The 14,348-nt window shown below is 44.1% G+C and overlaps 1 protein-coding gene across 1 annotated transcript in view; it reads left to right on the forward strand.

Moving 5' to 3' along the window:
* EFCAB5 (EF-hand calcium binding domain 5) overlaps positions 1-14,348 on the forward strand; it is a 93,130-nt gene that overhangs the window by 18,504 nt on the left and 60,278 nt on the right. The window contains exon 2 of the mRNA XM_069761160.1: positions 6,699-7,225. Coding sequence (XP_069617261.1) covers positions 6,705-7,225 — 521 coding nt within the window. The 5' untranslated portion in view covers positions 6,699-6,704. The remainder of the gene's footprint in view (positions 1-6,698; positions 7,226-14,348) is intronic.

A 14,348-nucleotide genomic window follows, 5' to 3' on the forward strand; every position in this document is an offset into this window, starting at 1 on the left:
CCCATTATGGGCGTGCGCTAGCGATGCGTCCGACATTGAATTCAATGGCGACATTAACGGACTACGTTTACACCGCGTTATGCCGCAGTGTAACGTAGTCCGTTAGACGGGCGGGTTCAACGCAATGTGAACCCAGCCTTACCGTTAAGAATGGCATCTAGTGGGTTATTGTTTTCCTTTAACCCCTTCCCGACCTTTGACGCAGCGTATGCGTCATGAAAACCTGTGCCAATCCGACCTGTGATGCAGCATATGCGCCATGGTCGGATTGCGCTCCTGCAGGCCAGGTGAAAGGGTTAACTGTAATTTCACCCGGGACAGGGGGAGTTGTACTTGAGCCCAGGGGGGGTGGCTTCGCCCTCCCGTGGCTACGATCGCTCTGACTGGCTGTTGAAAGTGACGTTTCACTTTCACTTTCAATCAGAGCGATAGTAATATTTCACCAATGAAAATTGGTGAAATATTACAATCCAGCCATGGCCGATGCTGCAATAGCATCAGTCATGGCTGGAGATCGCGATCTGCCCCCGCCACCGCCACTGATCTCCTCCCCTCCGTCCTCCGCTCCCCTCCGTCCTCCTGTCCGCTCCCCCCGCATTACGCTCCCCCCCCCGCTGTCCGCTCCCCCCCTCATACTTACCGACCTCCTGTGTCCCTCCCCGGTGTCCGTCCGTCTGTTCCATGGGCGCCGCCATCTTCCAAAATGGCGGGTGCATGCGCAGTGTGCCTGCCGAATCTGCCGCCGGCAGATTCGTTACATTTACATTTTGATCGCTGTCATGGTTCTATGACAGCGATCAAAATAAAATAATTAATAAATAAACCCCCCTTTATCACCCCCATAGGTAGGGACAATAATAAAATAAAGAAAATATTTTTTTTTTGCCCCACTAGGGTTAGGGTTAGGGTTAGAATTAGGCTATGTGCGCACGGTGCGGATTTGGCTGCGAATCCGCAGCGGATTGGCTGCTGCGGATTCGTAGCAGTTTTCCATCAGGTTTACAGTACCATGTAAACCTATGGAAAACCAAATCCGCTGTGCCCATGGTGCGGAAAATACCGCACGGAAACGCTGTGTTGTATTTTCCGCAGCATGTCAATTCTTTGTGCAGATTCCGCAGCGTTTTACACCTGTTCCTCAATAGGAATCCGCAGGTGAAATCCGCACAAAAAAACACTGGAAATCCGCTGTAAATCCACAGGTAAAACGCAGTGCATTTTACCTGCGGATTTTTCAAAAAAAGGTGCGGAAAAATCTCACACTAATCCGCTATGTGGGCACATAGCCTTAGAGTTAGGGTTGGAATTAGGGCTAGGGTTGGAAATAGGGTTAAGATTAGGCTGTGGTTAGGGTTAGGGTTAGGGGTGTGTTGGGGTTAGGGTTGGGATTAGGGTTAGGATTAGGGTTAGGGTTGGGATTAGGGTTAGTGTTGTGATTAGGGTTATGGCTAGAGTTGGGATTAGGGTTAGGGGTGTGTTGGGGTTAGTGTTGGAGTTAGAATTGAGGGGTTTCCACTGTTTAGGCACATCAGGGGTCTCCAAACTCAACATGGCGCCACCATTGATTCCAGTCAATCTTGCATTCAAAAAGTCAAATGGTGCTCCCTCCGTTCCGAGCCCCGACGTGTGCCCAAACAGTGGTCCCCCCCCCCCACATATGGGGTATCAGCGTACTCAGGACAAACTAGACAACAACTTTTCGGGTCCAATTTCTCCTGTTACTCTTGTGAAAATAAACAATTGTGGGCTAAAAAATAATTTTTGAGGAAAGAAAAATGATTTTTTTATTTTCACGGCTCTGCGTTATAAACTTCTGTGAAGCACTTGAGGGTTTAAAGTGGTCACCGCACATCTAGATTAGTTCCATGGGAGGTCTAGTTTGCAAAATGGGGTCAAATGTGGGGGAGCTCCAATGTTTAGGCACACAGGCGCTCTCCAAACGCGACATGGTGTCCGCTAATGATTGGAGCTAATTTTTCATTCAAAAAGTCAAATGGCGCTCCTTCCCTTCTGAGCCCTGCCGTGTGCCCAAACAGTGGTTTACACCCACATGTGAGGTATCAGTGAACTCAGGAGAAATTGCCCAATAAATTTTAGGATCCATTTTATCCTGTTGCCCATGTGAAAATGAAAAAATTGAGGTTAAAAGAAATTTTTGGTGAAAAAAAAAAAGTACTTTTTCATTTTTACGGATCAAGTTGTAAAGCACCTGGGGGTTCAAAGTGCTCACTATGCATCTAGATAAGTTCCTTGGGGAGTCTAGTTTCCAAAATGGGGTCACATGTGGGGGAGCTCCAATGTTTAGGCATACAGGGGCTCTCCAAACGCGACATGGTGTTCGCTAATGATAGGAGCTAATTTTTAATTCATAAGTCAAATGGCGCTCCTTCCCTTCCGAGCCTTGCCGTGTGCACAAACAGTGGTTTGTGACCAAATATGAGGTATTGATGTACTCAGGAGAAATTGCCCAACACATTTTAGGATCCATTTTATCCTGTTGCCCATGTGAAAATGAAAAAATTGAGGCTAAAAGAAATTTTTTGTGAAAAAAAAGTACTTTTTTATTTTTACGGATCAATTTGTGAAGCACCTGGGGGTTCAAAGTGCTCACTATGCATCTAGATAAGCTCCTTGGGGGGTCTAGTTTCCAAAATGGGGTCACTTGTGGGGGAGCTCCAATGTTTAGGCACACAAGGGCTCTCTAAACGCGACATGGTGTCCGCTAAAGATTCCAGCCAATTTTTCATTGAAAAAGTCAAATGGCGCTCCTTCCCTTCCGAGCCCTGTCGTGCGCCCAGACAGTGGTTCCCCCCCACATATGGGGTATCGGCGTACTAAGAACAAATTGTGCAATAACTTTTGGTGTCCAGTTTCTCTCTTTACCCTTGGGAAAATAAAAAAATTGTTGCTAAAACATTATTTTTGTGACTAAAAAGTTAAATGTTAATTTTTTCCTTCCATGTTGCTTCTGCTGTAAAAATGAGAAATCACTGGTCAAATTTTAACCCTTAGGCTAGGTTCACATTGCGTCAAGTACATGGCGTTAAACGGATGCGTTAAACGCATGTACAGAAACGGAGCAAAAATATGTGAAATTCGTCGTCACGGTAACGCTAGCGTTAACGCATGTGATCGCGTTTTTTCTTTTTGATGTCCGTTTACGAAGTATCCGTTTGTCTGCGTTTGTCACTGTCAATAAAGTTGTTCTTTTTTTTTTTTTTTTCCCTTTTGTCATTGTCGGGTGTGGGCACAGACTCATTCTCCATTTTGAAAGCATTGAGTGAACTTCTGCTAGCAAGATGTTTGTGTCTGAGCTCGTCAGATTTCGCTTGATGCGGTTGCGACTTCGGCAGAGAAAGCGTAGTTCGCAAAGGAGATATTGGATCCACGAAGTGAATTTCTTGCGGAGTACATATGGTGCCTTTCACACCCTGTATGTGCAGCTTCGGGATCATCCCTTCAAATTCCAACGCTATCTACGGATGTCCATTGAGACCTTTGATGTTCTGCTCTCACATGTGAAGGATGAGATACATCATCATCGCAGCACTTTTCGTGAAAGCATCAGTGCGGAGCAACGTTTAGTAGTGACTGTGAGGTAATTATACATTTTTTTTATCATTCTATTGACAAAGACTAGATCTCGGTATCGTGTGGCCTAATGTTCATTTTGCAATTGTATATTATATTGTAAACTAGCCTTTAGATGATCATTAAAATCCTAATTTTTTTTTTTTGTTTTTGAATGTCAACAGATATCTGGCTACCGGAGAAACTTTTGCGTCACTGCATTATCAGTTTCGACTTGGGAAGTCAACAATTTGTCAACTGGTTCGGGAAACTTGTGATGCCATTTGGAACAACTTGCAACCACTTGTGCTACCAACACCAACATCAGAAATGTGGCTAGCAATTTCCCAACAGTTCGAGGATGTGGCTAATTTCCCCAATTGTATTGGTGCCGTGGACGGAAAGCACATTCGGATTCAGAAACCTGCACATAGTGGTTCCCTCTACTATAACTATAAGAAATACTTTTCTATAGTATTGATGGCGATTGCGGATGCCAGGTACCGTTTTGTTGCTGTGGATATTGGAGCTTATGGCCGGACTAACGATTCCAGAGTATTCAGAGACTCCAACATGGGCCAATGTTTGTACAACCAAAGTTTAAACATACCGTCATCACGACCTCTTCCGGGGACCGAAGGCCCAAGTTTGCCCTATGTTTTAGTTGGTGATGAGGCCTTCCAACTAGGACAAAATCTCCTCAAGCCCTACTCAAGCCGTAGTCTAGACTCCAGCAGGCGCATTTTTAATTATCGCTTGAGCCGGGCTAGACGTTATGTGGAGTGTGCCTTTGGGATTTTGACATTAAAATGGCGGATTTTACTAACCTGCATGCAACTGCAACCAGACAATGTGGACCGTGTTGTGAAGGCATGCATCTGTCTGCACAATTTTGTGGCGAGACATGAACCCCAGTTGGTAGACCCCAATGATTGTGAGTCGAACCTCAGTAGCATTGAATCGACTACAGTTCGTTCTGCATCACAAATAATGAGGATTCGTGATCAATTTGCACACTACTTCACACATGAAGGCCAGGTTCCATGGCAAGACAGACACGTGTGAAAATAATTTAAAGTCTTCCTGATGTCGTGTAAAAAGTTACGTAGTGTAAAAAGTTATGTTGTTTAACCTCATGTCGTGTAAAAAGTTACGTAGTGTAAAAAGTTATGTTGTTTAACCTGATGTCGTGTAAAAAGTTACGTAGTGTAAAAAGTTATGTTGTTTAACCTGATGTCGTGTAAAAAGTTACGTAGTGTAAAAAGTTATGTTGTTTAACCTGATGTCGTGTAAAAAGTTACCTTATGTCGTGTAAAAAGTTAAAGTTAAAGTCATACAAGAATCTGAAATTTGAAACAGTTTACTAAATGTTTTTGTATTTTCCCAACAAACTGTTGGTACACAGGTGTAACATATGATATCCCATAGGGATGAAAAAAAAAAGGAAAATAGAAATTAACAACAAACCCCCCCCCCAAAAAAAAAAAAAAAATTCCAACGCGGTAATTGCACCTGGCTGTGGACAGTGAACTGTACTAAAGACTTTGGTACTGCACGGGAGTATTCTCTGCCCAACTATATGATGGACTGCTACATTGTCTTTGAGGTTCCACGCTCGTTTCACCCCGGCCTCTATATTGAGGGTTGTAGGGCGGCATGTCCAGTCTTCTTCTTCCCGATGGAGCGGGTTCCTCGGTGCCCACAAATTCCTCTACAAGCTCGTTAAGTCTTTGTCGAAACATAAGGTTTCTATGTGCCGGGATATTTTGTACTACAGGCACATAGGATAATAAAAGTAGCTTCCACTCATTAGCAGAGTAGACAGACTCGCGTGGTTGCAGCTCGGTAATTTCTCGTCTCAGGTCTTTGAGCTCACTGCGACACATGTCCTCTACCCGTTGGAGTCCATCCACAATAATTGCATCTGCTTCATCTTTTTGAGATGCTCGCTTGCGTCCACGCTGTGATTGCAACCGGGCACTCACACCTGCAGCAACAGTGCTTCTATCCGCAGATCGTGACTCCTATTCACAATAAAACAATAAACAGGATTGTTATGCCTAGCTCAATACAATGGAGTTTCACACAACATGGTTTTTTAAAGTGCAAGCCTACCGACTCAGAAGAAAAAATCGCAGACACGCTGCTGCTGCTGACATCAGTATCCGACATCTGCGTGCAACAAAACAATACATTTTAAGTACACACACATCCGACGGACATTACAGACTCCCATGATGTATACAGAGATATATAATATATAGAAATGTACTTACAATTTATAAGAGCTACGGCAAAACACTCTGTCACGTGCAGGAGACTTTGTGTGAGTGGGATATTTTAATGGCCGAAGTCACATTTCCTGTCACATGACCACATGTGACCACCCTCAAACGCTATTAAAACGTGTGGTTCTATTTGGAAATTTTTCATGATTTGCGTCTGACTGCGTTTGCCATAGCCTTCTATGGCAGAATGAACGCTTCCGTTAGTAGTGCCTTAGCTTGGCCGGACCCGAAAACGCTGCAAGCCGCGTTGAAGGTCCGTCAGAAAAAAAACGTTATGTGACAAACGCATACCAATTTAGGGATGCGTCACGATGCGTCAGACAATGCAAGTCTATGGGCGCGTTAGTATGTGCGTTACATTGCGTTTTTACTACTTAAAAACGAGTCCGTTAGACGGACACACCTAGCGCAATGTGAACCCAGCCTTATAACTTCCTAGCAAAAAAAAAAATTTGTTTCCAAAACTGTGCTGATGTAAAGTAGACATGTGGGTAATGTTATTTATTAACTATTTTGTGTCGTTTAACAAAATAAAAATTCAAAATTTTTAAATTGCAAAATATTAAATATTTTAGCCAAATTTCCATTTTTTTCCACAAATAAACGCAAAAATTATCAACCTAAATTTACCACTATCATGAAGCCCAATATGTCTCGAAAAAACAATCCCAGAATTGCTAGGATTCGTTGAAGCGTTCCTGAGTTATTACCTCATAAAGGGACACTGGTCAGAATTGCAAAAAATGGTCAGGTCATTAAGGTCAAAATAGGCTGGGTAATGAAGGGGTTAATGGTAATATGTAATCCAAAACTTTTACTGTTTTCTTTTTTTTCTTTAAGAGAACGATGGAACGTGGGAGCACTGATAGCTTTTCCATGGAGAGTTGTGATTCCGGGATGAGTGGCCTCACAGACTCTTCCAAAGACACTGAGGCAGAGGCTGGGTACAGGAAGATATTTACAGAAAAGATGCAGGAGAGAGGATTAAAACTGCAACAGAAAACACTTAAAAACATAAAGATACAAAGAGAACAAAGGCAGAAATTAGAGAAGGAAGCACCAGCTGATCTACTGGCACAGGAGTGGTTTAGCCATGACAAGTCCTCGGTAGACACAAGAGCTTATCTTCTTGACCAGTTGATGCCTTCAGTTGTGCATGGTGTTGAGTCTCTTCTGAAAGAGTTGGAAAAGAAGAAAGTGCTCGAAGGTGATCCAGTTAAGTTTGACCCAGTTAACTATCTTGGAGAGTTCCTCATGAGACACAATCCTGGCTTTGTTTATGGCACGGAGAAGTCAGCCTACACTCGTGGCTTAGAGCAAGTGATTGCTGATCTGAAAGACAATGTTTTTGATTTAGAATTTAACAGGTGAGCGCAAATTTATCTACCAGAGTAATTGTTCATTTAAAAAAAAAAATGTTTTATAAACATGTTTTTTTTATAAATTTGCCTGCAGAAATAATGTGAAGGGGCCAAGATTAATAGTGAAGATTTTTGCACCAACCAAAGTTGGGTAACTGCTTATACATCCCGTATTCTTAGTGTACATGCCTCAGGTAGTAAATATTCCCAGTTTTGGATTATAATTCCCATCACCCTAAAACAAATACAAAACAATTTTAAATAGTGAATATAAAATTTTACCTAGCACTGTACACATAACAACCTCAGATCTGCTACTCATAAAATGTCTTATGCCGGACATACCATCTCCAATGCAGCATTCTCCAACTTATCATCCCAGGTACCCAGGAGTCTCAGCGTGTTCTGCAATGATGAACCAGCACAAATTTTTAGTAATTTCTTCTTTTTTTATATATGGGCAAACAACAACACTGGTAATGATTACTCTCTGTTGTACACTATGCCAAATGCACACTTGGCCAATTGAGCTTAGATAGCTATTAACGTGTTATTCTAAAGTTCTTGAATGGGTAAAATTGCAAAGTCCTTGTAAAAGCAAGCAATTTTATTGTCATTAAATATCCTTTGTGTTCTCAAGAGCAATGTTATGGACTGACCTAGTTTGAAGTAGTGATAAATAAAATAAATAATAAATAATTTTATTTATATAGCGCCAACATATTCCGCAGCGCTTTTCAAATTATAGAGGGGACTTGTACAGACAATAGACATTACAGCATAACAGAAATCACAGTTCAAAATAGATACCAAGAGGAGTGAGGGCCCTGCTCGCAAGCTTACAAACTATAAGGAAAAGGGGAGACACGATAGGTGGATGGTAACAATTGCTTTAGTTATTCGAACCAGCCATAGTGTAAGGCTCAGGTGTTCATGTAACGCTGCATGAACCAGTTAACTGCCTTAAAGGGCCACTGTCACCCCCTCCAGCCGTAATAAACTAAAAGAGCCACCTTGTGCAGCAGTAATGCTGCAGTCTAACAAGGTGGCTCTTTTAGTTTTTGTTTCTGTTATTCCCACAATAAATGTATTCATAATTTTGCTGAAATAACTATCTTTGTCCATGGAGGCGGGACAGAAGCCTCCTCTTAGAAGCGCCCAACTGCCGTCAGTCATCTGTTGGGTTGATTTTCGCCGCCCCCTCAGCACTATTAGTGTGTGAAATCCGGCGCCTGCGCTCTACTCTTCTGCCTTGCGCAGGCGCATAGAGCGTTATCCATCCGAGCGCTGGTGCCGGGTTCCTTTCTGCGCCTGTGCGGTCAGTGCGGCCAGCCTGTTACTGAATCCCCGCCCCGCACTGTGTTATGCAGTATGCACAGTGCGGGGCTGGGATTCCTGGGCATGCGCACTGCGCTTGTCAGACGCTCCACAGGTCCCCCGCCTTCCAGCGTTGTTCTGTGCGGCTGTTCCAAACGCAGGCAAGGATACCTGTATATTCCGGCAACGCTGAAAGGCGGGGGATCTGGGGAGAGTCTGAGAAGCGCAGTGCGTATGCCCAGGAATCCCAGCCCCGCACTGTGCATAATGCATAACACAGTGCGGGGCGGGGATTCAGTAACAGGGTGGCCGCACTGCCCACACAGGCGCAGAACAGAACCCGGCACCAGCGCTAGGACGGCAAATGCTCTATGCGCCTGCGCAAGGCAGAAGAGTAGAGCGCAGGCGCCGGAATTCACACAATAACAGCGCTGAGGGGGCGGCGAAAATCTACACAAGAGATGACTGACGGCAGTTGGGCGCTTCTAAGAGGAGGCTTCAGTCCCGCCTCCATGGACAAAGACAGGTATTTCAGCAGAATTATAAATACATTTATTGTGGGAATAACAGAAACAAAAACTAAAAGAGCCACCTTGTTAGACTGCAGCATTACTGCTGCACAAGTGGCTCTTTTAGTTTATAACGGCTGGAAGGGGGTGACAGTGGCCCTTTAAGTATGTAACAGTGATATTGCAACCACTAGGGGGAGCACCAGCAGGTAGAGTAGTTAGTGATAGCCAAGGAGTCGATACCCAAGAAGAGCAATGTAGTTTGAAGGAATAAGCAGGAATCGTAGTCAGGAAAGTCAGAGGTCAATATCAGGAGCATCAATGTCATTTGAAGGAATAAGCAGTAATCATAGACAAGAAAGCTAGAGGTCGATATCAGGAGCAGCAAAGTGGTTTGAAGGAATAAGAAGGAATCGCAGTTAGGAAAGCCAGAGGTCGATATCAGGTGCAGCAATGTCGTATGAAGAAGCAGCAGATGGAAGGAAGCTTGACTAGAGGCTGATAGCTCAGTAATTATGCAAGGAAAGGAGAGCAAGGTTACGTTTAAAATGGGTGTGCAATCCAGATGAGCCAATAAGGAACTCGGAGTGGTGACCAACAGGAAACTCACAGTTTAGACATCAGCAACAACAACATAGGTACAAGTATTTGCGTTAGCACAGAATTGTCCAGTGAGCTGAATATCTCAGAGGGAAGAGCTGCCGTCTGGTGCACAGGAGCAGCTGGGTTCGAATCCTGACAAACAGAGCGATATTTATTATACTATTTACTGCATATTGCCTAGGTTACCAGTCTCCTTTGCAGTCTATCAGTGGTGGCCGAATACTTTGTGCAACTCGTGTAGCGCTCACAGTTCTTTTCTATAGAGTTTGCAAGTGTTGCTCTGAAGCTGGCCAGACGTTTCACAGATTCTGCAGAGGCAAAGCTGCCTCTGTTTGTAGCATTGGATGAAGCTCATTTCAGCACTGTGGTACAACCATGAGGCTGGCTTAAGCTGTCAATCAATCAGGAGCGCACCGCTCCCCTATCAAGCAAAAAGCCAGGAGACAACAGAGCGGAGCGCTCCTAAAGACAGAATGTGAGAAAATCCTTTTAAAGACGTAAAATGTATCACTTTTAGTGATTTGACCCTAAAAATATTTTTTTTTAAACTTTCATGATTTCCAAATGCTATGGAAGGTGAATAAACTGAGCTTGGCGTATCCAATCCTTTTGCGTTCATGAGTGATAAGAAACCACCAGAGGTGTTAGGCAGTGATTTATTCCCTATAACAACCTTGGTCGACGCCCAGCATGGTTCCTGTGCTCCCTCCATACAAGGGACACCGACATACTTACCACTCCAGCTGCGGCAGCTTCCCTGTGCTCCCCTTCCTCCTTCTCCAATGCTCGACGCACTGACTTCTGGTGGTGTGCCTAGTGCACATACTCTCCCTGCTCTTAAGGGGAAGCACGCACATAGCAAAATGCCACCAGCCAACAGGTAGCAGGCATTTAGTAAAAGAGTACACCTGCAAGATGGTTCTAAGCCAATAGCTGGGAGGCATCTTGTGTAAAAGGCACCCTCTTGAATAAGGAGGTGCCTGAGCAACCCCTCTAGTTAGTTTGTTAGTGGTGTGGTGTGTACAACTGCATTTTGTCTGGTCTCCCTTCCTTAGTCTGTTAGTTTTTCCCTTATCCTGTGTCGTGAACGTGAACCCCTGGTTGTTGTGCTGCCAGTCCTGAGCTCATAGTCACTGGTCCTAGTGCGGCCAGTGCCAGTACGAATATCCAAGACCCGTGTATGGTCATTGCATGGCCAGAGTCTTGAACCTTGTCCCACGGTCTGAGTGCGGCCAATCTTAGACTCATAGTCCCTGGTCCTAGTGTGGCCAGTGCCTGAACTTCATCCCCCGTCCATGTAAGGCTGGTGCCAGTACCAGTATCCGAGACCCATGTGTCTGTTCGTGTGCCTCCGAACTAGCCGTGTATCCATACTGCTAAAACCAGTCTCCAAAGCAGCTCAGTTGGAACGTACCTCAAAGCAAACCCGACCCCTGGGGTCAGAAGCTGCAGTACCGGCAACTGCATAGGAGTGGTACCTGGAGGCTACCTGCAGTTCTTCCTGTTTCCACCATCAAGATCTCCAATAATCACCAGGTAACCGCTTTGCTAAGCCCCTTCCTGGGCAGGTCCAATCCTGAGGCACAGTGGATCTACAAACCACATGGGCCACCTGCGTACCTTACATTGTCTCTCCCTGTTGAGAACACATATTATAAGCTGAACAGAGATGAGCATGCACATTTATGGAAGAGTCAGATGGAAAAGTTGTTGTCCAAAAGCGCATATAACCAATTGCTGTCTGTCATGCTGGTGGTGTGGAACCACTGTGCCACAGGCCAGGCTTTCCCTGCAGGAGGGTAACTGAGTGACTACCTGGTTCTTCACTAGAGCCTCTGGTGATGAAGTTAGGTTGGTGCTGCAGTTTGCTGCCAGGTACCACTCCAGTGCAGTCCCAGGTACTGCAGCAGTTGACCCCTGGGGTCATGGACGCAGGTATGGGACTTGGAGTGTCAGGCAGGACAGTATCAGGATCACTGGCAGTATAGATGCTGGTGTTGGTTCAGACAGAACAAGTTCGGGTTTGGACAGAATGACTGGTTCAGACATGACGGACTCAGGATCACTGGACAGGTACTGGTTCAAGATTGCAGAATGGGCTCAAGAACAGGGACCTGACAATGGACTAGTAGCTTAAACACACACTAGGTACTGAAATTTCTCAGGCACCTCCCTACAGGGGAGGATGCCTTAAATACCGAATGCCTCCCTGCTAAAGGCTGGGGACACATGCGGAGTGCGAGCGCTACCCCTTTAAGAATCGGGGACCGCATTTGCACATATCCTAAGCGCGATGCCAAGAGTCCTGTGCAACCTTGCGCATGCCCTGTAACATGGGAGCCGCGGTGGGAGCTGGAGGAGGAGATGCTGCCCTCCCCTATGCCATGGACTATAGCCCCCACAATGGACCTGCCCCATCCACCTCCCCTATGCCATGGACTATAGCCCCCACAATGGACCTGCCCCATCCACCTCCCCTATGCCATGGACTATAGCCCCCACCCTGGATCTGCCCCCATCCACCTCCCCTACAGCTCCTACCCAACATCCCCATAGTCCCTATCCCTATTGCCTTTATACACTTGCTTTGGCAAAACTGATGTGTATCTGGTCCTGCCAATAAAGCTTCTTTGAATCTTGAATCTTGCTGCCAAGCGGCGGTGGCGGTGAGTATGTTGATGTCCCTGCCGGGGAGAGGGAGGAGAACCCCGCAGGGATGTCAGACTTACACTATCTAAGCTGAATTACGACCTGAAGAATTGATTTGTATCTTTCAACATCAAGAGACTATAGTCCCAAATCATTATTCTATTATGCGCCTTTTTTACGTCTAGTTTTTGGTGCTTCTACCGTTTTTCATTTGTTCTCTTGTGTGTGTGTATATATATATATATATATATATATATATATATATATACTAGATGGCAGCCCGATTCTAAAGAATCGGGAGTCTAGAATCCATATATACTTTATTTATTCAAATGTAAGAATAATACAATTAATAAATAATAGTAAGAAAGAACAAAAAATGGCTGCACTTACCAGCTCTTGACAATTCTTGTTATTTAAGAAATTGCTGGGCAATAATGGACAATGTCCTTATGTGGCAAATAATAGAGCAATATACCCAATGTGGCAAAGAAGACGTTAATAAACGGCAGTCTCTCAGTATAACAGTCAGTGAATAATAGGCAGTATATGGAGAAAACACCAAACAAAAGTTCAAAATTGGTGTGAAAATGTCACTGAACCACTTCACAACTAAATATATATAGTTTTGGTAAATGGTATTATCATTTTTTTGACGAAATTCGGCAGGAGCTTGAAGAGCAACGTCACTGGGCCCGCCTCCACGCAGTAGAAACTTGCTGTGAGGTAAAAATTCAAAAATCACACCAAAATGGCGGGCGGAGTGTGTCACAGTACGGCACGTTTCTGATTGGTCGCTCGCAGCAGGCGGCAACCAATCAGACACTGGACACTGTTGACGTCACTTATCTCCGGAAATTAGCTCCGGACATTAGCTCCGGACATTAGCTCCGGACAGGAAGTTGGCACAAATTGCAGGAAGTAGTATTCTAGGCAATTATATATTAGATATATATATATATATATATAATATATATATATATATATTATATATATATATATATATATATATATAAAATATATATATATATATTTTATTTATATAGTTGCAAACTTTGTTGCAAATGTACTCCATGCCCCCCACCATTCACAGGAGTGATTTTTATGTACGGTATGTTAGTTATTTAGCCACAATTTTTATGTCATTTCATGAACTATGCAACTTATTGTGCTAAAAAAAGGTTAAAGGCATAAAAAAAGACCACATTTTAACTTTGCATAAAATTCATAAATCGCGTGTGCCATTTTTAAGAATTTGGCAAAAAAGGCAATGAATACCACAAGACAAACAAGAAAAGTGACTTAAAAACCTGCAAATGATGAATTTCCCCCTATACAGTGGGGCAAAAAAGTATTTAGCCAGTCAGCAATAGTGCAAGTTCCACCACTTAAAAAGATGAGAGGCGTCTGTAATTTACATCATAGGTAGACCTCAACTATGGGAGACAAACTGAGAAAAAAATCCAGAAAATCACATTGTCTGTTTTTTAACATTTTATTTGCATATTATGGTGGAAAATAAGTATTTGGTCAGAAACAAACAATCAAGATTTCTGGCTCTCACAGACCTGTAACTTCTTCTTTAAGAGTCTCCTCTTTCCTCCACTCATTACCTGTAGTAATGGCACCTGTTTAAACTTGTTATCAGTATAAAAAACACCTGTGCACACCCTCAAACAGTCTGACTCCAAACTCCACTATGGTGAAGACCAAAGAGCTGTCAAAGGACACCAGAAACAAAATTGTAGCCCTGCACCAGGCTGGGAAGACTGAATCTGCAATAGCCAACCAGCTTGGAGTGAAGAAATCAACAGTGGGAGCAATAATTAGAAAATGGAAGACATACAAGACCACTGATAATCTCCCTCGATCTGGGGCTCCACGCAAAATCCCACCCCGTGGGGTTGAGAATGATCACAAGAACGGTGAGCAAAAATCCCAGAACCACGCGGGGGGACCTAGTGAATGAACTGCAGAGAGCTGGGACCAATGTAACAAGGCCTACCATAAGTAACACACTACGCCACCATGGACTCAGATCTTGCAGTGCC

The sequence above is a fragment of the Ranitomeya imitator genome, chromosome 3, assembly GCF_032444005.1.
Source record: "Ranitomeya imitator isolate aRanImi1 chromosome 3, aRanImi1.pri, whole genome shotgun sequence".
Classification (NCBI taxonomy): Eukaryota; Metazoa; Chordata; class Amphibia; order Anura; family Dendrobatidae; genus Ranitomeya; species Ranitomeya imitator.